The sequence below is a fragment of the Rhinolophus sinicus genome, chromosome 9, assembly GCF_057876585.1.
Source record: "Rhinolophus sinicus isolate RSI-liver-muscle chromosome 9, RSI-T2T, whole genome shotgun sequence".
Lineage (NCBI taxonomy): Eukaryota > Metazoa > Chordata > Mammalia > Chiroptera > Rhinolophidae > Rhinolophus > Rhinolophus sinicus.
This window is the reverse complement of record NC_142509.1, coordinates 33,907,211-33,930,690: the sequence shown is the minus strand read 5'-3', so window position 1 is coordinate 33,930,690 and position 23,480 is coordinate 33,907,211. Positions and strand designations below refer to the sequence as shown.

General features: G+C 49.0%; 1 protein-coding gene, 1 long non-coding RNA gene and 1 other non-coding gene across 6 annotated transcripts in view; 2 read left to right on the top strand and 1 right to left on the bottom strand.

Annotated features, from left to right (window-relative positions):
* The window catches only part of LOC148757337 (uncharacterized), a 53,075-nt gene extending 44,619 nt beyond the window's left edge, over positions 1–8,456 (bottom strand). For both annotated transcript variants that reach the window (XR_016022405.1, XR_016022406.1), the window contains exon 1: positions 8,263–8,456. This is a non-coding gene — a long non-coding RNA (uncharacterized LOC148757337). The remainder of the gene's footprint in view (positions 1–8,262) is intronic.
* ALDH2 (aldehyde dehydrogenase 2 family member) overlaps positions 1–23,480 on the top strand; it is a 29,139-nt gene that overhangs the window by 2,573 nt on the left and 3,086 nt on the right. For all 3 annotated transcript variants that reach the window (XM_074321053.2, XM_019733888.3, XM_019733887.3), the window contains exons 2-12: positions 8,452–8,556; positions 9,666–9,806; positions 10,904–10,983; positions 13,083–13,194; positions 13,697–13,825; positions 14,246–14,359; positions 16,357–16,459; positions 17,000–17,184; positions 19,512–19,676; positions 21,381–21,538; positions 22,930–23,044. In XM_074321053.2, coding sequence (XP_074177154.2) covers positions 8,452–8,556; positions 9,666–9,806; positions 10,904–10,983; positions 13,083–13,194; positions 13,697–13,825; positions 14,246–14,359; positions 16,357–16,459; positions 17,000–17,184; positions 19,512–19,676; positions 21,381–21,538; positions 22,930–23,044 — 1,407 coding nt within the window. The remainder of the gene's footprint in view (positions 1–8,451; positions 8,557–9,665; positions 9,807–10,903; positions 10,984–13,082; positions 13,195–13,696; positions 13,826–14,245; positions 14,360–16,356; positions 16,460–16,999; positions 17,185–19,511; positions 19,677–21,380; positions 21,539–22,929; positions 23,045–23,480) is intronic.
* On the top strand, positions 1,660–1,761 carry LOC141569297 (U6 spliceosomal RNA). The gene has a single exon (XR_012492803.2). It is a non-coding gene; the product is annotated as a U6 spliceosomal RNA (small nuclear RNA).

Genomic DNA, 23,480 nt, shown 5'->3' with positions numbered 1-23,480 from the left:
TCTCTGCATTTGTGAGTGTGTGTGCGTATGTGGGAGTGAGGGAGGTGGACCAGATTTTTTTTTTTACCTAAATGAGGTCCTCGCACTTACTGCTCTGCAACTCGGTCTCACTGAACAATGTATCTGCGTTATCTTTCTCAGTTCGGACTTGCACGTCTTATTTATTCTTCCCTGGGACTGCAGAGCCTTCCACCATGCTGGACCTGGCTCCTCTGAAAGCTCCTTGGGCTGTTTGCAGTGTCGTGTTTTGCACATCCTGCTGGCAAGAATTCCAAGGCCTAATCCTAAACTTCTGAGCCACTTACCAGGGGCTCTGTGTACGAAGTTGATCATACAGCTGAATGTTTCCCTGGCAGTTATTGGTTCCTTGAAGTTCAATGAACTGTTTTGGAGGCTAAAGTCTGGAGCTTCCCCAAAGGAGCTTTTCTGATAGGCTTTGAAGCTGCTTTTGCAGGTGCTGGCTGCGTTTTCTTCCGAGGGCATTTGGGAGGTTTTGAGCTTTGCGGGGGATGTTGCACTTCAGGTTTGTTAAGTCTCACCTGGATGGAGGCAGGTAACCACAGGCAGTAGGTCTTCTGCTTCCCACCTCTATTTCTCAACCCAAAAGAAAATAAGTGGGGGGGTTTGGTCCACCTTCCTGGGGTCCGCTTGCCTCCACTTGGCCTGGTTGGGGCTGCAGGGTGGGGTAAACATCTTGGTTGGGTTAACTCCCTAACCCAGGGAGAGTTCTCCTCCCCCACTCACCAGCAGGGACCTGTGTGGGGAGCTGACGATGGCCAGCCTTCCTGAAGATCAACATTGGTCATCCCTGGTGGGATTCAGGGACACACCTCTGTCAAAGAAACTGATTTTCATTTTTCATTCTTTTCTCCTCCCCTGACTTAGAGAGTAATTAATTAACATCTGGAAAGACAATTCAAAGGAAACCCCAAGGGACTGATTTCAGCAGAGTAATCCCTCTGTGGGGTGTGGCTACCATTTCACCTTCAACTTCACCAATCCATGTTGGTTGATGTAATAATGAAGATGAGAATATTGTTAGATACTATTTTGCACTCTGGGTTCAGACTGCCTGACATTTGCGAATATCAAATTGGGTGGGTTCATTCATTCAACAGACATTTCCTCAGCACCCCAGTTCCAATATACAAAACAGACAAGATCTCTGCCATGGGAAGCTTGTGTCCTGGAAGGTAGAGACAGACAAACAAATAATGAAACGCAAAATCTGGCGCAAGGTGAGCAGTGCTGTGGAGAAAAATAAGGCAGGGAAGAGGGGTACAATTACTTAACTTTGCGCCTCAGCTGCCACATCTGTAGAATGGGTGAAAACCTCGTCTACATTATAAGGTTGCTGTGGGGTCATCCTTGTACAGCCCTTAGCAAGTGCCTGGCTCATAGGGCTGGTACCTCCACATTTACTGCACCCTGAGATAACGGCTGGGATGATGGTGATGCTACTGAGCTTAGAAGAGCATGGTGACATAACGCTGCTTGATGTGGGGGCTGTTGTAGGTGTCATTTGTTTCCTGAAGGTGTGAGCTAGGTTGTGGTGAAGTTGAATTAAATTTGGGGTTAATTTTATTCTTAGCCTCTTGACCACAACTTTCAGGAACTACAGCGAGAACTGACAAAAAGGAAATTAAGAAAGGATCTCCCGTGCTCGCTTCGGCAGCACATGTACTAAAATTGGAACGATACAGAGTAGCATGGCCCCTGCGCAAGGATGACACGCAAATTCGTGAAACGTTCCATATTTAAAAAAAAAAGAAAAAGAAATGATCTCCCTATATACAATTTTCTGATCCCAACATAATACATCTCAGTACAAAACAACTCAAGCATTACAGAAGTCTATGAGGTAGAGACTCACTGGAAATATACACAGGCAAGCACTGGTTGCCACTGGTTTATACTAGTAAAAACCGAGGAAATAAGCCAGGTTGCCCTCCATGGAGAAACAGAGGAACAATGTCTGTTCCAGTTACAGGAAGGAATAATTAATTGTATGCATGCAGTAGTTACAATGAATTAGCTGGAGCAGGATGAATGGAGCTCAGAAACAATGTTTCAAGGGGGGGAAATGATTTGAAACTAATTAAAACTACCCCAAACAGACTTCTTGTTGAATGTGGATAGACATATCTCCATGTGAAATATATGCAAATGTTCTGGAAGGGAAAGGCTCCCTGGGGTGAGGGAGGCAGCCCCTGGGCAGGGCTGCCCAGGGAATCTGCTGTGGGTAGCCATGAAAGGGGCCTTTGCCTTATTTAAATGTTTTGTTTTAGTAAAAATGAGTAGCTTGTAAGCAAATATGAAAAGAAAAAAAGAAAGTGATAGCTCTCTGATATCCCACCCTTGCAGATAAACCATGCTAGCCATTAATATATACAAAATAAGGATTTGATTTTTCTTGTTTTCCTCCTGAGCATCTTACGGAAATACCGTGTTTCCCTGAAAATAAGACCTAACCGGAAAATAAGCCCTAGCATGATTTTTTCAGGATGACATCCCCTGAACCTAAGCCCTAATGAGCCTTTTGGAGCAAAAATTAATATAAGACTCGGTCTTATTTTCAGGGAATCATGGTATTCCCATCCTGAAATATCCGCCCATTTTTATTGCTTGTTTAGAAATTTTAAGATCCTGTGTAGAAATCATATAGAGAATCTGAGGATTTCACTGGCCTCACCTTGGTTACTTCTAACAACAGTTTATTATAAAGGAACACAAGTGCCATTAAATACCTCCTGCCTGCCCAGAATCTGTGGGAACACACTGAGTTACAGGTGACTGACGGGGCTATAAGAATGTTTGCGGTCATCAAGTCGAGTGTGACCAGATGTGTGTCTTGTGGACAAGCACAGGTATCCCCTGATCCAAGAACCATGACTACTGGTCAGTTATGATCTGTTGGGTCCTGTGCTGAAGACTTGTACCTACATTTGCACCTTGCACCCTACCAACAACTCTGTAAATCGATCCCATTTTAACAGATGAGGAAACCAGGGCTCCAGGAGGTCAAATTCACATACCAGCTTTTAAACTTAGCTCTGTCCAGCTCTGATCCGCATGCCCTTAGCCACATGTTACCTCATGACCAGGCCCTATGGTCAGACAAGGATGTGAATACGTAAGGGACAGTGGAGTCGGATGTTCGAAATCAGGAGGGAGGAGCTGTAACGTGTTCACATTTGCATCCGCAGCACCTACATGGAGATGGGAATATGATTGTTGCTTAGTAAATATTTACTGAGGACGTGAATGCGGTTATGGCTGCTCGCTCGCTCGCGGGCCGTGAAGGATTTCACGAGTCAGGTCGGAATACAGAAGGAAGGCTTATTAAAGAGAGGGCTCGGCTGGGTAGAGTCTGCTGGAAACTACTGCGTCGTCTTTGTTTGGTCTCAAGTTTTATATTTTCTAACCAGGATGTAAATCTCTTCAGCCTGTAGTGGAATTTTCTATTGAGTTCGGCTTAGTCCGTCGGGGTGGGGGAAGGTACAGTTAAATTGGTTATTGCAACCCTTGCATATGTTATGTAGATTTAAGTTGGAGCCCAGAGTGGATCCCATACAGATGCAAAACCTCTCCCAAGTCACAGGGCCAGCACTGGGCCGCAGTAAACAGAAACATTGAAACTGGCCTGCATAGTATATGTACAGCAAACAGAATCATTATGAGGCAAAGAAAGAAAAGAAAGCTTTTGAAAAGTCCCAAGCTAAATTACACTTGTTAAATCAAATTACACCAGAGATCCAAATCTCAAAATAGAAGATAAATAGTGCTACCATTACAATCCTGTCTTAACAAATGGTTGCCATTTATGAAACTATCTTTACAATTTGTGCTCCAGGAGCAAGGACTAGGAACCCAGTATTTCCACTCAAAAGGGCCTTTTTGCCAAGAATTTGGGAGTTAATGTGAATGGGAACGTGGGGACATGCAGGGAATGCTAAAATTGGCTAAGGGAAGAGATTGCAGCACGACAGAGGCTGCTAGACGCTGAACCCATAGGGACATTGACAAACTGAAACCGACCTGACTGGCAAACAGTCCACAGTAGAACCGACCCTCCCATCTTGAAAGAGGTGAAAATCCAGGAATGTAAAACGAAAGGGTGTGGGGAATGGGGAGGCCAGCGGTCAGGTGCCAGAATGTTTCCAGCAAGTCTGGGGGAGGTGACTGCCCTTGGCTTTAATCCCAACGTAACCCGAGCTTCCTAGATGATTGTAAGGGAAAGTGTGAATGTGTGTGACACTCTGAACTTTTCTCTTTGGGAACCTTTAGCACAAAAGATAGCATCTGATTTCTATTAGACATAAGCTCCCTAACTGCCCCTGAAAAAGCAAATGCCAGCAGGAATCACTCCAGGGTAGAAAACCACAGCATCTCCTCACTCACTCTTGAGCAAAATAACATATTCCATGGATGTAGATTTCCTTGTAACGGATTCCTAATTCATTCATGCATCAAAGCTGGAACTGAAATCTTTCCCAAGAGTGTGTATCCTGACTTCTTAAATTGGAGCTACTGAATGTCATTTCACCTTTTATTGGGGACTTTGGGCAGAAAATAACTGTCCATTGCCATAGGGTGGAGGTGGCACCGGAATATCTGCAATATCATTTGTTTGGGGTCCTGCAGCCCTGCTCCCAGCTCTGCTGTCTCTGCCCCAGCTTCTAAGCCACTCCCCAATTTCCCAAGTTTCCATTTGCAGCCCTCCACCCCGGCCTGGAAAACAAAACACTGGAGGCAGCCAAGGATCACGTTATTCTCTAACTCAGCTATTCTAATTTTTACACTGTAATCTGCCCCAAGTTTGCAAAGATGGACGGTCAAGGATGTTTGCTGCAGCAGCACTGTAGGGAATAGTGAAAACTCGTCCTAAAAGTGCATTTGTAGGAAATGGTTAAATCAACTGTGGTCTGGTTTGTATTGAGGAATGCTATTGCTGCTTAGAATAATGAGGCGGGTCCGCCTGTGCAGTAACGTGCAAGATAAACTGCTATTGAGAAAAGCGAGTTGCGAGACAGAAGTCCATGATCCCCACTTAGAATGGACACGCCCCGTATCTGCCGGTTTCCTTCAGGACCCAGCACCAGCGCAGTTCCTGGCATATATCCAGGATCCCCTCTGCTCTCCCCTCACCCTCACCCTGCAGCCACTGGGGCCCTTTTGGTTCTTTCAGGCCCCAAGCTCTCCCTCGGGTCCCCCTCTGGCGCCCGTCTGACCCTGAGGTCTGTTCCTCACTGTTTACCTGTTTCTGCTTCTCTCTCTTCGTGGGTTTCCTTGTTGACTGAGTCTGCCCTCCCCGGGGCTTGAGCTCAGGAGCCATGACTGGACAGTTTACTCAGTGTCTTACGTGGCAACGGCACTCAGTTAAAACTTAACTGTGTGGAAGAGTGAATCCAACTTTTACAAAGTCCAAAGAGATGTTTCTATTAAAATATACAGAAAATAGAGCATTTTGATGGAAGCGCTCTATGAGTTTTGCCAACAGTGCAGATTCAAAGCGTCAACTCCTGAGGTAGCTAGGATGTGGCTGCTTCTTGAAACTGTAGAAGTGAAGTGTGAGCTGGGAGGAGCCCCCCTCCCCCCAGGGTGACTGAGTTAAGCATGTTACGTAAGTCAAGCTTTGGGTTTGGGGCAGGACGTTAAGAAACATTGGCCTGGAGTCTGCCCATGTGATTATTCAAGAGAAGGCCCTGTGAAACTCCTCACTTGAAGCAGAACTTCTGAAGCTCAGTGAGCAGTTCCTCCCTGCCTTCCTGGAGCGAGGGAGGGGAGACCACTGAAGTCTGGCTTTAGGAGGAGGAAAAAGGAACTTGGAACAGAAGATTCCAGGTTCCTGCAAAATCCAGGATTATTTTATTAGTTAGGAGGGAGGACGGATTGTTGTGAATTCTACAACGGAGACTGACTTAGCAAATTCAGGGCCGTGAAAAGCAGACAGATGCCAGGGCGCCAGCTTCCCAGGGCTCTCGTCTATGGGGCAGGGTGGCCCTGCCCAAGGAGGATGGGGGGAGGACTGTGGGAATTTAGCCAGACTGACCCACCTCTATGCTTCATCCTTCCTGATCTTTGCAAAAGAGCAATTAAAACTTTATCAGGACAAAATTACGTAGTATGCTGCTGTGCAGAGACCAACATAGGAAGCGATACACAGAGCTACGTGGCCCAAGCTCTTAGAAACATTCCACCTGACAGCTACGACATCTAGCGTGAGGCTGCAGTAACCGCAGTGGTGGGACCCACTGTGTGTGCGGTCCTGGACCAGGAACTTTACACCCCTTGTTGCATTTCATCTTCACATCAGCCCCGAGACGTATTATCCCCAGAGACTGGCCCAGCGTCACGGCCTCTGGGGGGTAGACTTGGGATTCGAACCCAGGTCCATCTGGCTTAGGGGCTGGTGCTTTTTACAGCATCCAGAATGAAAACTCAAAATGCAACCTGCAGCAGAGCTGTAAGTCCACTGTGAAGCTGGGACCACGTGAGACCAGCCGACTCGCTCCCACCCACAGCGCCTGACCTCTGCTCAGGAAGTGGTGGGTGTGAGGCTGTGAAACACAGGCCTGCACCCAGGGTGGCAAGGGGAACAGATGCTCTCAAAGCTTAGCACAGCCTGTGCCAAGCCCTTCTCCGTCCTCCTCCCTGGGTGTTAGCTCTGCCTCCCCTGAGCTTCCGTCTCCACTTTCACCAGGAGGAGGAGGAAGCCGATTGTCCCAGAGGGGAGGGAGCACGTGTGCGGGGCTCAGCCTGGCCAAGTCCAACTTGAACTCAGGTGCCCTAGCTTCATGCCTGTACTCTTTGTGCCACACCTGTTCCCCACACTGAAAACTACATATCACCCACTTCCCAGCCCTCTTGCCCCTCCTGCGGGAAGAAACAAAGGCTTCATGTCTTCAACGTTAATGATTAGCCAGCTAATATGAACTAATATGAAACTACACAAACATATTTCCAAAGAATCTGACTGATGTCTACCTATATCCCCCCGCCAGGTGCCAAGAGCCTTTTACTGTAGGTACACAGCTGCGGATTCTGCCCTGATGGCTGCCCTGAAATACCAAATCTGAGCCTGGGAAAGGGACCCGTGGCAGGCCTTTGCCCTGTCATCATCCCAGCATGGCACGCTCACTCCATGCAAAGCTCGGTGCAAGCGCTTGGCGCTGTCACCTGCCCCTTCATGAGGGGCTACTGTGGTGATTCCCACTTTATAGGTGAGGAAACCAAGGCATGGGGAGGTGAAGTGCCTTGCCCCACGTGACACAACTAGGAGCAGAAGTGCCTGGATTCCTCCAGGTTCTTGTCTCAAACCCTGCTCTGGACCACTGAGCCGGGCCAGCCCTCCCTGGGCCCTGCTGGCCCTGACGTCTCAGGCCCTGGCATGAACTAAGCTCTGGGCTTTGCTTGGTGGCTCTTTTCCATCATTCAGGGTCCAAGTCAAAGGTCAGCTCCTCCCCCATCATCCCAGCTAATGCTCCGTAGCTTTATCCCCTTTAGTGCTCATTCTGGATCCTGTTTTTCTCTTTTGCACCATGGCAATCTGAGGTTGCCTGTGTGTTTGGTTCCTTCTTTATTTTCTGTGCCCACCAGAATGCCAGCTCCATGAGAGAAAGGGCCGTACTGAGTTTGGTTTCCTCAACCCTAGAGCTGTGCCTGGCCCACTGCAGGAGTCCACTCCATGTCTGCTGAGTGGACAAGAGAACAGCTCGGTCCTCCAGTGCACTTGTGTGCTGGAGGAAAGATGGCTGTTCCTCCCAGGGCGAGGTGGAGGCCCTCTCCCCTCCCCAGGAATCTGCATGGGGCCTGTGACTCACTCTGACCAATGGAATTTGGTGTCAGAAATGAGGCCATGTGACTTCTGAAGCTAGGCCTCAAGAAGCCTTTCACTTCTGCCTGGGTCTCTTGGAATACTCTTTCTGGGGAAGCCAGCCCTCGTGTGAGAAGTGGGACTAGCCCGAATCCGCCGCCAGTCAGGAAGCCCAAGTGGCCAGGTGGTGCCAGACACGTGTGGAGGAGCCACCTTGCACATCCAGCCCCCGTGCCCTCACTTTGCACCACATGAGTGAGCCCAGGTGAGCCCTGCCCGGCTGAGCCCAACCAATGGACACAACTGTGAGAGAGAATACTAAATCATTTTAAGCACCAAGTTTTGAAATGATGTTACACAGCAATCCATAGAGACAACTGATAAGGTCGAAACGCCCTCTTCATTTTTCAGATCAAAACAAAGCACTGAAAGGTCAAATGACTTACCCAAGGTCAGTGGGCAGAGAGCGCACTCCAGCGCGACTGTCTCCGAGGCCTGTGGTCTTAACTTCGAGGCCGCATCACTGAAGCTAATTCGTATCTGTTCTTTCTGGTTTTTTTTTCCCATTTTACATCACTGGTGGTCAGGTTGGGGTTGAGAGCTGGGTCTGAGAACTTTCTGCCTTCCTCTTGTAGATCTTCATAAATAATGAGTGGCACGACGCTGTCAGCAAGAAAACGTTCCCCACTGTTAATCCATCCACCGGGGAAGTCATCTGCCAGGTAGCTGAAGGGGACAAGGTGAGAACGGGTGACTTCCCTCCGGGCAGGGCTGAGCAGGATGGGGGCGGGCAAGGGTAGTTTCATTTTTCACTTTGTCTGTTTTCGTATGGTTGAGACTTTACTGTGTGTGTATTCCTTTTGTAACTAAAAATGTCAATTAAAATTTTTGAGTAAATGAATCCACAACATCTCTTCCTTGCAGACAAAGATGCTAGACTGTACGTATGTTTACTAATTCACACAGTTGTGGATGGTAGACTTGGAACTGAATTCGAGAACATCTAATCCAATCTCTCCAGACCTGGAGGGAGGTGCACAGCTAGATGGAAATCTCGTTGACTAGAATTTGGGTCTCCTGAGAACTGGCTCTGGTGTGGGTAGTGTATTTTGTTTGAATTATATATACCTGTAGTAATTCAATAGAAATAGTAATTTTAACATTTTAAAATTAGACTTTTTGTGAAAATATTTCATATTTTAAAATAGAAAAGTTATTAAAAATAATTCAAGAATGGCTCCTGCCCTCTGCTTTAAGACAGTATTCCACATTCATGTGTGGAAGAGGCCTTGCTCCCTTGAAGCAAATGTGAATACTTTTCTGGCATAATTATAGGGCAGTCTGATGGTAAGTGTGTTTAATATTAGTGAAAACCGGCTCCCCACCTCCTGACACACAGCTCCCTACCTGAAAAGTGCTGGCTGGGTTGATTTTACTGCTTCCCCAAGGAGAGGGAGGGTGGGTAAATCTGCATTTTTGGAGACTGCCTGTCGTCTAAGAAGGAATGGTTAAGTTCGCAGGGCTTGCTTTCTTAGGAAGAGGGGGGAATGGTCAAATTTGGAGCACTGATGTGGAGTGCCCCTCCCTCCAATACTTTTTTGGGGGGGCGGTTTGAAATGAAGATACAGTAATGGATCCTGTCAGGGTACTCGTTCTTTCTGTGACTTCTGAAGACCAGAGGGAAGCGCCCCGGGGCGGATCCCTTGAGGTGGGGAAGGACCACAGGAGGGCAGGTTCCCGCACAGGCATTGACTGAAGCCCCCGGGGGTGCGTGTGTGGCCGCGGGCGGCGGTATTTGGAGGTGGGTGCTGTTGAGAAGGCCTGAGCTGCCTTGGCTGGTGTTTTCCAGGAAGACGTGGACAGGGCAGTAAAGGCTGCGAGGGCCGCCTTCCAGCTGGGCTCGCCCTGGCGCCGCATGGACGCGTCGGAAAGGGGCCGGCTGCTGAACCGCCTGGCCGACCTGATCGAGCGGGACCGGACCTACCTGGCAGTGAGTGCTCAGCCCCCTTCCTGCTCATCGCACATAGCGCGTGGGTTCTGAGCGTCCCGTGGACAGCCAGGAAGGGGCCACAGTGCTGACAAGTAACTGGACAGAATGGCATAGGCTGGACACCTTTGGGTATGCCCCTGCACCAACTCCAGAGGAGCCTCTGGGCCTCTCCTGTGATACAGTGGGTTTGGCTAAGAAAGGAGACTGGGGGAGCTTCCCAGGAGAGACCCCCAGGGATGGACACCCTCCGGGGGCCCCCTCTCTGGCGTGGGCCTTCTCCTTGGCTGCCAGAGGTAGAAGCAACCAGGAGGTAATACCCTCTCTTCTCCCCAATGCATTCTGCATGGAGCAGCCAGCGTGAACCTTCTGGAAGCGAATTATAGCACAGTGTTCCACTCTTAAGCCTTCATGACGTCTCGTATCCTTAGGATAATGTCCTATTTCCTTACCATGGCATGTAAGGCGCTGCCTGGTCTGGTTCCATCTCCCAACTCATACTGGGCTGTGGCCCTCACATACTCAGCTCATCTGCCTTCCCTCAGCTTCTTGGCTGCCAAGCTTCTGTGAGCACCAGGGCCTTTGCACATGCTGTTCGCTCTGCCTGAGGTGCTCTTCCCTTCACCGTCACTTGTGCTTTGCCCTTTGCCTAGTCACCTCCTCAGTGTCCTTCAGGTTCTAGCCTAAAGGGTGCTTCTCCAGTTGCAGTTTCTCGGACTAGGTGGCACAGCGTGGCCCTCTCCTTTCTAGCACTCTCAACACTTGAGATTTGATGATTCACTTCTTTCTTCACTGGCTCTTTGGTCTGTAAGCTCCTCGCTTGTCTCTGTTACCAGCACCTGGATCTGGCAGAAGAGCAGAAATCCAAAGTGTGTTTGTGAAATGACCGAAGGAGAAGATGGTGGCATCATTCCTCCCACCACCTCCTCATTCTCCCCACCTTTGGAGAGGGAGAGGCAATGGCCCAGAAATGCAGCAGGCATTCAGGGGCGCACCAGCCCCCCTCAGGCCTTGCTGAGCCTCTGTGCTGCGGGTCACCCCGTGGCTGTGATTCCTTCTTGCTCCGGCTTGTCTGTGCTGATCTTCTTCTCTTTTCTCAGGCTTTGGAGACTCTGGATAACGGCAAGCCTTACATCATGGCCTACCTGACGGATTTGAACATGGTCCTCAAGTGTCTCCGGTGAGGACTCAGGCTTCCTGCTCTCTGTTCTGGCTGTGCCAAAGGCGAGGGAGTATTGCTGGGAAGCAGACAGAGAAGGATGTAAAAGGATCACAGGACTTAGAGAAACATGTTCTATCAGACTCCATCCCGTGGGAAAATCCCTCATTGCCAAAATTGTGATTTCGTCATAAATGTTTTCTCTTGCTTCTGGAGTCAATTTTGGTAATTTAAGTGTTGGATTTGTCCATATCATCTAGGTTATCTAGTTTGTTGGCTACAGGTGTTCATAGTATTCTCTTACACCTTTTTACCTATGGAAGGTCCGTCATCATGCGCCCACTTTCCTGTCTGATTATTTGTGTTATGTTTTCTCCCGTTTTTCTTTAGTCTAGCTGCAGGTTTGTCGATTTTGTGAATGTTTTCAAAGAACCAACTTTCGGTTTTGTTGATTCTATTGTTTTTCCATCCTCCATTTCATCTGTCTCTGCTCTAATCTGTATTCTTTCTTTCTTCTCGCTGGCTTTGGGTTAGTTTGATCATAAACATTTTAAGGACCGGGAAATACTAGGTGAGGAATGAGAGCTTTGTCGGAGCTCTTTGGTGGCCAGTAACAGACTCAGCCTGACTCGGGCAACACACAGGCCACATCCAGGCTCTGACATCCAGGCCACCGAATCTCCCCGCTGCCCCGCCCCCACTCTCGCCCCTCACTTTGTTCTTCCCTCGACTACGTCCAGCCTCCGGCAGGGCCAGTGTGCATGGTGGAGCCCGGCTGCCCATACCTGGACTTGCTTGTGTATGTGTGAGCACAGCCAGACTAAGCTGCAGTCCCTTAGTCCTGATGCCACATTCCTGGAAGAGGGACCCTACTTGGCTGAGTCTGACCAGCTGTGGCCCGGGTGGACAGATCATTGGCACATAGTGGCTGCTCCCTTGTGACCTCGTGGACAGAGGTGAAGAAGGAGAAGCTGTACCAGAAAAGTAGGGGTTGGACAACATAAGAGGGGTTCTCATCCAGGACAGTTATGTCACCCAGGGGACTGGGCAATGTCTGGGGACATTTTTGGTTGTCACCACTGGGTGGGGAGGGGTGCTACTGGCATGTAGCAGGTAGAGGCCAGGGATGCTGCTGAATACCCTACAATGCACAGGACAGCCCCCTCCCCCTAAAGAATCGTCCAGCCCCAAATGTCAACAGTGCCAAAATCGAGATCCTCGCTCCGTAAGGACGCTGCCGAGAAAGCAGCCTGGTGAGAGCCAGGGCAGGTCCCCACCCCGTCCTGAGTTTTAGCAGTGTGCCTCTGTGCGGATTCAGTAACGATTCTGACGCATGCAGAACACACGTAATACAGACCTGTGAGAAAAGGAACAGCGATGCCTTAACTTGTATAGTTGGCAATGCTGGCTGTTTTTCTCCCCAGGGTTACAAGCCCATGTACATACCCAGGTCAACTTTGGTCTCCGGCTAACCTTCCCAGACACTCGTTTCAGAAATCTTTCTTCTACCCTGCATATTTCATCTTTCCCCCGTCTTTCAGTTTTCCTACTTCCCTGAAAATGTCACCGTCACATACTATAAATACATGCTGTGCTTTTCTCTCCAGCTCTAATTTGCTAAGCTTCTCTGTCACTGTGTCCCTGTGTGGCTAGGTAGTAAGATTTACGAGGTGATGATTTGTTTTTCTGACGCCTGTTCTCTGAGTCTTAGAACAGTGCTCTGCACATAGGAAGTTACCGGCTCTTTGATGTTTGTGTTTTGGTCATTGGGTCTGGTCCATGGTTCTCATATCTAACCTATGGTGCTGGGCTGGTACAACAGTCACCGTTGAATAAATCTGGATGTTTATTAAAAATACCAATTCCTGGGCATCATTCCAGAGAGCCAGTTTGAGTTGGTCGGAAGTGGACACTTGGAATTTGGTGATCCTGAGATTTTGAGGTTAGTTCCCTGGAGTGGATTATTGTGACCTTAGAAGTTAATTCTTTCTGGGAACAAGCCAAGAACAAAGACCATGATCAGAAATACCCCGCTGGACAGTTTGAGTCTTCTCTTTCTGCCAGGATTTATAGGGGTCCCTGACAGTCATTGATTAAGCTTGAACTTTTGTTTTTTTCAGTTATTATGCCGGCTGGGCTGATAAGTACCATGGGAAAACCATTCCCATCGACGGGGACTTCTTCAGCTACACCCGCCATGAGCCCGTGGGGGTGTGTGGGCAGATCATCCCGGTGAGTGTCAGCCTCATCACAAATAAATGAACACTTATCAGGGGTGCCTTGAGATGCCGCCGTTTCCCATAGGCTCGTTGCACAGGTGAGTCTGTGGGGGTGACACTGGAAGGTGGCCTGGTTAGTGGCTGAGAAAATGGGCTCCAACAGAGCCAACCTGGGTTCAGATCCCAGCCCTGCCACTCATGAACTCTGTGACCTTGGACAAGCCCCTGTCCCCCTAAGACTGGGTTTCCTTATCTGAAAAGCGGAAGTGAACACAGAACCTGGCTAAGGCAGGAGGGAGGATTGAATGTGAGGGCTGAGTGTGGTGCTTCATACAGAAAAGGCCTTGTGAATGTGAGTCCCTTATTTCATCCACCACCTGCCTTGCCATCTGTCTTAAACTTACGATTGAGTTGTGGGGGGAACACAGGGGTTCTGAGAAGTTGCTGCTGCGTCTAGTCTCCGGGGAGCCACTTTCTGTGGCTTGGATTTTGGGAGTGGCTGTTATCTTTTGCAGTGGAACTTTCCGCTCTTGATGCAAGCGTGGAAACTGGGCCCAGCCTTGGCGACTGGAAACGTGGTTGTGATGAAGGTGGCTGAGCAGACTCCACTCACCGGTCTCTACGTGGCCAACCTGATTAAGGAGGTGCGTGGCTGGCCATCTTGACCTCTAAATGCCTTTGTACAGGCTCGCTCTCAAGGAGTTCTGGAGGGGCCCCAAGGTGAGGGGGTGTTTGTAGAGCAGGGGCTAGGCGCCCCCGTCACCACATTTCAGCCAGAGAGGCCTCCTCTTACCTCTTTTCTTCCTTGGGCTTCATTTTTAAGACCCTTTGAAGAATGAAAATTGTTCTCAGTGAATACCATGGGGGCGGGGCAGCAGCCACAGGAACTCTGGGGAATGAGTTCCTTGCTGTACCATTTACAGTCCCTGAGTGGTGACTGCTGCTGCTCACCTGTGTCCGGGGCAGACTGCCTTCGCCTCTCTGGGAAGGGATGTGTACCCCTCTTTCTAGGCCCTTGGGAGCGGGAGAATGATGCTCAGTGTCCCCTGGCTGTTTGTACACAGGCTGGCTTCCCGCCTGGCGTGGTCAATATTGTTCCTGGATTTGGCCCCACGGCTGGGGCTGCCATCGCATCCCACGAGGATGTGGACAAAGTGGCCTTCACAGGCTCCACTGAGGTAAGGTGTCCCCAGGACCTCAAGCTTGTGCTGTGTCTAGCTCAAGGACCCACTGTCCTGAGGACAGTGTGTTGGAGATTAGCCTCTGGGTGCTGCGTGGGGGGGTGTCTGTCCCTGTATTGCCTCTGAGTGCATGTGCCAGGAGTGACTGTGCAGGGTTGAGCTCTTCGTAGGCTGACACTCCAGCTGTTGTTGGGGGGCTGGCCAGCCATGTGGAATAAAGAAGCTGGACTATCTGGACTTCTTAAAACCCAGAGCTGATCACCTGCCCAAGGTCAAAGCACCTCGGCCTTTTCGGGGTCCTTGACCAGCCCTGCCCTGGAGGTTAAAGAGCGTGGGTGAGCTTCGGAAAGAAGAGTTCAAATTCCGGTCTTGCCATTATGTCATGGGGTGATTCACTGAATGTCCTTGGGGCTCTGTTCATTGTCTTGAAATGATGATGGCAGTATCTGCAGTGGAGACTGTGCGGTGTAGTGGGGGAGACAGTGGGTTTTGGAGTCAAACGAAGGGTTTCAGCAGCTCTTACTAGCCGTGCAACCTTGGGCAAGTCACGTAGCCTCCTGGAGCCTCCTGCTACCCATGTATAAAATGGGGAGCATAACTGCACTCACTTCACAGGGTTGGTGTGAGATGAGGCTCACGAATGGGCAGAGGTGTAGCCCAGAGTAAGTGAGTGAATGAGTGAGTGAGGGCCACGATTATGCTGCTCCATGTCAGGTCCTTGAGAGACAAAGACAGAAGATGCCTGTGATTCCTGAAAGTAGGGACACGATTCCTCCTGAAGAGGCGGCTTTTTCCTTCCCCTGAATTCCTGGACGGCTTCATTGCATTGACCACTCTGAGCCTGGATAGCGTAATGAGTGTCATCTTTAAACAGTGCCCCCTGAGATAAAGACACCTTCACGCATTCAGTCCGCAGTGACCCAGGTTCCAGGGGGGCAGATCAGTGGCCCTGATAATGCAGGGTCTGGCCTGGGTTCTTTCTTTTGCTTAGTCACCGCCTAAATGAATGCCTCAAGGGGACGTTGAGAATCTCACCACGGGGACGGTTTCCTGTGTTTATTCAATAAATAAGTACAGGGCCAGCCCGGTGGCTCAGGCGGTTGGGGCTCCATGCTCCTTATATTGAAGGCTGCCGGTTCGATTCCCACATGGGCCAGTGGGCTCTCAACCACAAGCCTGCTGGTTCGACTCCCTGACTCCCCCAAGGGATGGTGGGCTGCGCCCCCTGCAACTAACAACGGCAACTGGACCTGGAGCTGAACTGTGCCCTCCACAACTAGGATTGAAAGGACAACAACTTGACTTGGAAAAAATCCTAGAAGTACACACTGTTCCCCAATAAAGTCCTGTTCCCTTTCCCCAATAAAATCTTAAAAAAAAAAAAAAAGTCATAGAGAATAGACCCACTTTAAAAATAAATAAATAAGTACAGGGGTGGCTTTGTGCCAGGCTCTGAGAATATGGAGGTGAGAGGCACCCCACCTCTGCCCTCGTGGAGTGTGCTGTGTGTGGGGGACCACATTCAAAACATCGTGGGAAGGACTCAGGATAACGGGTCTGAACCGGTGCTGGACTAGGGCTGTCAGAGAGTGAATTCTGATTCCACATTTACCAGCTGTGTGACTTTGGGCAAGTGACTTGACCACTCTGAGCCCCAGCTCTCATACTTCTAAGTCAAGAAAAAGAGTTGCCCCTACTTCTGAGCTCACTGTGAGGATTGGATTCAATGCACACAAAGTACTTAGCACAGTGTCTGGTACGTAGGCAGTGCTTAGTACACGGAAGCCACTCGTGTCGTTCTTGTCATGTCATCCTAGGAGCTCCGAGGGGTGGGGCAGTGACGGTGATTGTGAATGGCCAGATTGGGTGACGTTCTTCAGGCCTCTTGTGACCCAGCTAGTCTCTCGAGTCAGGGGTCTTTTTCTGTGCCTGTGAGAGCGCTTGGTTCTTTCTCTCCCCACTGAGAGCTTGTCTGTGTTTCTGCTTCCCTACAGGTTGGCCACCAAATCCAGATTGCTGCGGGGAGCAGTAACCTCAAGAAAGTGACCCTGGAGCTGGGGGGGAAGAGCCCTAACATCATCATGTCAGATGCTGATAGTAAGTTTTCGGAGAGAGGTGGCTGGGACTGGAGGCAGCCACTGGCAGGGTGCACAGGCCCCTCCCTCGTGCAGTCCTCGTCCGTCAGACCCATTTCTGTCCCTCTGGCCGCGTGCCCCGGCCTCTCCCCGCCTCTCTTCTCTTCGCTGAGCTGCTTGGTTTTCCCACCGTGCCTCAGGCTTTCTCTCAGACCAGACTACTTTTCCTCCATCACATCCTGCTTGCTGGCCCTGCTGAGGGACCCCCAGAGTTGCTCTCTCTGGGGGAGCCTTCCCGGACCCCCACAGACAGGCTAGCGGGGTCGGCCCTCCAGCTGCTCTCTGCTCCACTCCCACTGTGCGTTATGACATCTGTGCTTCGTCTCTGTCTGCCACTCAGTCTCCACACTCACAGGAGGGAGGGATGGGGTGTCTTGTGCTGGCACACAGTCTGGCACCCTCCAGGCTCCGTGCTGCTGTGGTGTGAACGGGTGAAGGGGGTAGGCAGTCACTGCACCAGGGTCGTCCCTCTCTCCTAACAGTCGTCTTTCTGCCTCTCCAGTGGACTGGGCCGTGGAGCAGGCCCACTTAGCCCTGTTCTTCAACCAGGGCCAGTGCTGCTGTGCAGGCTCCCGGGTCTTTGTGCAGGAGGATGTTTACACCGAGTTTGTGGAGCGGAGCGTCACCCGGGCCAAGTCTCGGGTGGTTGGCAACCCCTTTGATGGCAAGACCGAGCAGGGACCACAGGTAAGCCGGCAGATTAGGTGGGTCTGGGTGTCCAGAACCCGTGTGGAAGAGCAGAAAGGGCCTTGACTTCGGAGTCAGGCAGGAGTGGATTCACATCTTGGCTCTGCCCTGTACCAGCTGTGGGTCCCTGGGAAGCCACATGCCGTCTCTGAGCTGTCATTCTCTCATCCTGAACACCTACCCTTCCTAACTCACAAGGTGGCTGTAAAGTGGAAATCAATGATGGGAAGCACTTTGTAAATTACATACACATAGTAAATACTAGGAGTGTCTGTGCAAAGGGGAATGCGTGTTTCCTGGACCTTGGCCCTAGAAATGCATCTACCAGGAGGACACACATGGATCTGTTAACCGTGGTTATCTCTGGGGAGTGAGGTGGAGGGCATGGCATGAAGAGTGGAAGGGCTTTATTTCACTTATACTCTTCAGAACGATTTGATTTAAAGAAAAAAATTTCTTTTTACCACGAGCATGTATTCATTTTAATCAATAAACCTTTCCTTAGACCCAGCCTGCCCGGGACTCACTCTGCACAGCGCCCCCCGCTGGCCGCCTCCAGCCACCTGCTCTGAGGGGCAAGGAGTCGGGGGTTCTGGGAAGCTCCCAGTTCCTCAAGTCCCTGCCCGTGGGCCCTGAGCCTACTTCTGGGGCCCACCCGAGCCTCTCTGGAGGCTCCATTCTCCTGTGGGTGGCTGCTCTGCGGGTGTCCACTCCCCAGGGCTGGGCAAGGCATTTTTTTTTAAAATTAATAGACCTTATTTTTTTTAGAACAGTTTAGTTTACAGAAAAATGAGCAGAAACTATAGCGTTCCCATATACCCCCCACTCCTCCCCCCGCCCCTGCCATTTCCCGTTATTAACAGCTTGCATTAGTGTGGTACATTGGTTATAACTGATGAACCAATATGGATACATTATTATTAATGTAAGTCTACAGTTTACCTTACGGTTCACCTTTGATGTTGCATATTTTATGGGTTTTGACAAATGTATAAAAGACATGTGTCCACCCTCATACAGAAGAGCTTTACTGCCCTAAAAATCCCCTGCCCTACCTATTCATCTCTCCCCTCCTTCCCCCCCAACACCTGGCAACCACTGATCTTTTTACTGTCTATAGTTTTGTCCTTTCCACAGTGTCATGTAGTTGGAATCATACAGTATGTAACCTTGTCAGATTGTTTCCCCCCAACCCCCATCCCCAGATTGGCTCCTTTTACTTGACGGTGTGTGTCTAAGGTTCCTCCATGTCTTTTCACGACTTGATAGCTTATTCCTTTTTATGCCTGAGTAAATAATCCAGTGAATGGATGTACCACATTTTCTTTATGTCCTCATCTGCTGATGGACCCTTGGATGGTTTCTACTCTTGAACTATTGTAAATAGTGCTTCTGTGAATCCCAACTTCTCTTTTTCTCTCGTTTTTCTTTGTGGTTTATGGCTATTTAATTATTAAGGTAATAGAAATTTGTATAAAAATTTGATAAGTATTTAAAGTAAAATATGAGACCTCTCCCTTGCCTCCGTGGCCATTCCCCATAGGTAACCACACGTACAGTCGCACACATGCGCGCGCACACACACACACACACACACGTTTTTGCATGTTTAACAAAAAGAGGGTCATATCATATATATTATTCTATAAGCTTCCCCCTCTTTATAGAGTATCTTAGGCTTTCTAAGTCAGTCATTGCACAGATCTGTTATCAATGAACACAATATATGGATGTATCATAATCATATTTACTTTCCCCTCTACTAATGTATACTTAGAATTATTTCTGTTTTTTTGCTTTCACAAAGTATTCCCCAGTGAATATCCTTGTTCAGGTCCCTTTGTCATATGTAGAACAAATTTCTAGAAGTTAAATAGCTGGGTCAAAGGGTGGGAGCGTTTCATTTTTTGACTGGTACTAACAGACTACTTGCCAGATGACCTGTACCAGCTTAGTCCTTCTTTTTTAAAGCTGAGATATAATTGATGTAAAATGTATTTATTAGTCCTTCTAAAAGCGTATGAACATTACAGTGTATTCAACATACCCTTATCGATGTGTTTCCTTACTATTTTAAATTTTTAGTAATCTCATGGTTGAAAAATAAAAACAATGCTTTTGCTGTGCATTTCTCTGAGGGCCAATGAGGTTTTGATTAAACTGTTTTTCTTATCTTTATTGGCCCTTTGGATTTCCTCTTCCAAGTCTTGCTTATTCATGACCATTGCCCATTTCCCAGTAGTCTCCATGCCAGTGCGGTTCAACGCCTGAAGCTGGGAGAGGTCTGGCCCTAGCATCTCTGTACCTCTGGGCTCCTTCTCCCGCAGGTGGATGAAACTCAGTTTAAGAAGATCCTCGGCTATATCAAATCTGGGAAGGACGAGGGGGCGAAGCTGCTCTGTGGTGGAGGGGCGGCTGCTGACCGTGGCTACTTCATCCAGCCCACTGTGTTTGGAGGCGTGCAAGACAGCATGACCATCGCTAAGGAGGAGGTCAGCCCGGGGCCTGCAGCTCTGGGGAATGTTCGTAGGTGAAGGGGACAATTCAATCCAGCATCCTGACACCATGACCCAATGTCATGGCTCTGTGCCTAGGACAAATGATTAGGTTGGTGCAAAAGTAATTGCGATTTAAAAGATGAAAAATAATTGCCAAAACCGCTATTACTTTTGTACCAACCTAATATTTACAATTCACAGCTGATCTTGTCACTCTCCTCTTCAGCCTCTTATGGCTGGCTGGCTACCCACCCACTGTTGGGGAGAACTTCAACATTCCCTGGCACAGCCTACAGGCCCACTGAGTTCTGGTCCCTGCAAACCAGGAAGCAAGGAACGCACTGCCCAGCCTTTTCGTGGTCTTCATGTAAGCAGGACATTGTACGAGCCCGAGGCCTGACTTCCTCCCGTGACTTCCCCTCAGCACTCACTGTGGATGCAGAGCAACAGCTCTGGCCATTCACTCACTCGTTTCACAAATATCATCAAGTGCCTACTCCGCAGACCCTGGAGAGCCAGGGGTCTCCAAAATGTGTTCTCTGCCCTCACTCTACTTCCCCCAGCTGGATTCAGCCCTACAGTGGCCCTATCGGGAAATATGATAGTGTCTCCCCCTTTCATGTATAATTCAAAGTAAAATAATACTAAAATGCAAAATCAGGGTAAGAAAGTCCAACAGAGTTCTGCGTCTTTCCCCATCATGAATACTTTGATGCTTTTTTTTTTGGAAATTACAAATATGAATTTTCTGGACGGGTTGGGGGAGGTGTCACTGCTCTGCTAGTGCCCAGAGTGCACGAGGCCCTGTCTCACGGCCCTCGCTGCCACCATGCTGAGCTCCTGGCACGTCGCTCCTACCTCCGTCTTGACACTTCCCAGCCCTGGCATCAGCCATTTCTTTAAGAAGTCCTCGTTTCCTTCGGGATTTCATGAGAATGGGCACCGGGCATGCTTCTGCCTGGAACTGTTTCCCCGTCCCTGCTCCTCACCCCTACTCTGGTTTGGCCAGTTTCTGCTCCTGTGTCACAGCGCGACTGTCACTTCTGTGAGGACTTCCCAGATACCCACCGCTCAGGCAGGCAGGTGGCTCCTTGGGCTCCCACTACTCATTACACTGCTTCTAATGGTCACATTCTAATTACATGATAAGTACATTGTGATCGCTTACAGTCTGTCCCCCGAGAGGGCTGAGAACAGCCAGACCCCAACAGCAATAAGTATACTTAGCCCCCACATCTTGGTTTCTAAATCCCATTCTTCACTGAAAGGAACCAGGATTCCTTGAAGAAATGGCTCATTCCAAGAATAGGGCAGGGAAACTACAAGGTAAACTGCAATGTCTTGAGAGCAGAGACTGTATTGTGTTATAGTTTCTTCAGCATCTAGTGTGTGCCTTGCTGAGTGACTGACTTAAATGTTTTGATACTAAATCTACGTGTAACATGCCAGCAACGCCTACATTGCAGGATTGTTTAGAAAAGAAGATACGGTATATATAGCACATAGAACGTCACCGATCCCCTCAGCTTCCTTCCCTTTGTGTTTCAGTGAGCTTGGGAGCTGCTGTCTCCTCTGGAAACGTTAGGGCATTTCTAGGGCTCGTTACCACCTCTGGAGTCGTCTGCTCAGCACTGTGAAAGCTGGAGAGCAGGTGGTTCCGTGTCTGCCTTGCCCTCCCACTCTGCTCTCTCACCCCAGATCTTTGGGCCAGTGATGCAGATCCTGAAGTTCAAGACCATCGAGGAAGTCGTTGGGAGAGCCAACAATTCCAAGTACGGGCTGGCCGCGGCTGTCTTCACAAAGGACTTGGACAAAGCGAATTATCTGTCCCAAGCGCTGCAGGCTGGTACTGTGTGGTAAGAGCCTCCAAGCAGCCCCTCACGCCCAGGCAGGGATCCCCAGAGCCATGGTCTGTGGCGATCCAGTGCTCACGTCCCAGAGTTTGGAGTACTGGGCTCAGTTCCTCCGGGCGCAGGGTGTGGTGCAGCAGACAGATAAGAGCTTTCCTGCCCCCTCTCCTCCAGGAGATTCAATTTCCCTCCAGTGCGTATGCCCGTGCAGCTGTTCTTGGGCAAGCAGGTGGACCTGGTCTTCAAAGCTTAGCACCTACTTCACACCCATTAGGGTGGCTGTAATTTTAAAATATGGAAAACATCAAGTGTTCATGAGCATGTGGAGAAATTGGAACGCTCGCATGTTGCTGGTGGGAATGTAAAATGGTGCAGCCACTGTGGAACACAGTCTGGTAGCTCCTCAGTCAGTTAAACACGGAGTTACCATGGGACCCGCAATGCCACTCCTAGGTACATACCTAGGCATACGCCCTCACAGAACAGTGCGCCTCCATGTTCACAGCAGGTTACGCACAGTAGCCAAAGGTGGCAACAGCCTAAATGTCCATCAACAGATGAACAGATAAACCTAATGGGGTCTGTCCATGCAATGAACTGTTACTCGACCCTAAGCAGCAATGAAGTACTGACACACGCTACAGCATACATACATGTCACTTGAAGATGTGACACTAAGTGAAAGAAGGCAGACACAACAGGCCACATGTTGTGTGAGTCCATGTATAGGAAACGTACAGAACAGGCGAATCCATAGAGTCAGAACAGAAGGTAGGTTAGTGGTCGCCAGGGGCTGGGTGAGGAGGAACGGGGAGTGACTGCTTATTGGGTACAGGGTTTCTTTTCGGGTGTTAGAAATATTCTGGAATTAATATTTCTAGAAATATTAATATTTAATGTTTATCAAATATCTATTACTTTATTAATTATTAATAGAAATATTAATTAGTGTGCCTAGAAATATGAATTGATATTCTGGAATTAATATTTCTGTGATTGATAATTCCAGAGATATTCTGGAATTAATCAATGGTTTGGACAACATTGTAAATATGCTATAAAATACTGAATTATACACCTTAAAATGGTGAGTTTTAAATTCAATTGAAATTTAATAGTTTTTACAAATTGCAAAAAAAAGCCTGGCACCTAATTAGCAAAAACAATTCATTAAAAGGGCTCTAGGACATGGCGCACCCTGGTACTGATCTCCCTCTGTGACCACATCATGAAGGATGAAGGTGGCTTGCTGTCGACTCCTAAGGGGCTGCTGATTACTATGCTTCTTCCCATCCATTTTTTGCCAATAAGACTTGAGAGTAATATGAGAGGTCTAAGGGGTATGAATGATACATACCCCCCAACAGTTACTTCTGAAATCTTGTTTCAAATTATAGGGTCAACTGCTATAACGTGTTTGGGGCCCAATCACCATTTGGTGGCTACAAGTTTTCTGGGAATGGCCGGGAGCTGGGCGAGTATGGTCTGCAGGCGTACACTGAAGTGAAAACCGTGAGTCTGGGCACTTCCTCAGCCTTCCGCGCCGCGAGAGTCCATCAGAATTTATTACTAGTTTCTTACTTTAAGCCAGAGAAGCTGCAGAAGAGGGTAGAGACCCAGTCTGTGCTCTGTCTTCTGACAGATAACTGGAGACTTACTTGGCCGTCACTCTGCCCACATAGTCTTTTGCTGCTGGGCTTGGTTAGACGCCAAGTTCTATAAAACCTGAGACGAAGTAAAGATCCCTGTAGGTTGAAGCAGCGAGAAAAAGCTTCTAATAAAATCAAGTTATGAGTCAGTGGATGATCAAGGCCATAAATAAACCCAAATCCATGCTCATTGATTTTGCGATTTCAGTGACAGGAATATAGCTGGAAGAACTAATCAGAAATACAAAGCAAGCCTTATTTCCATAAATGTCATCACAGGATTCTCTAAGAGGGACAAA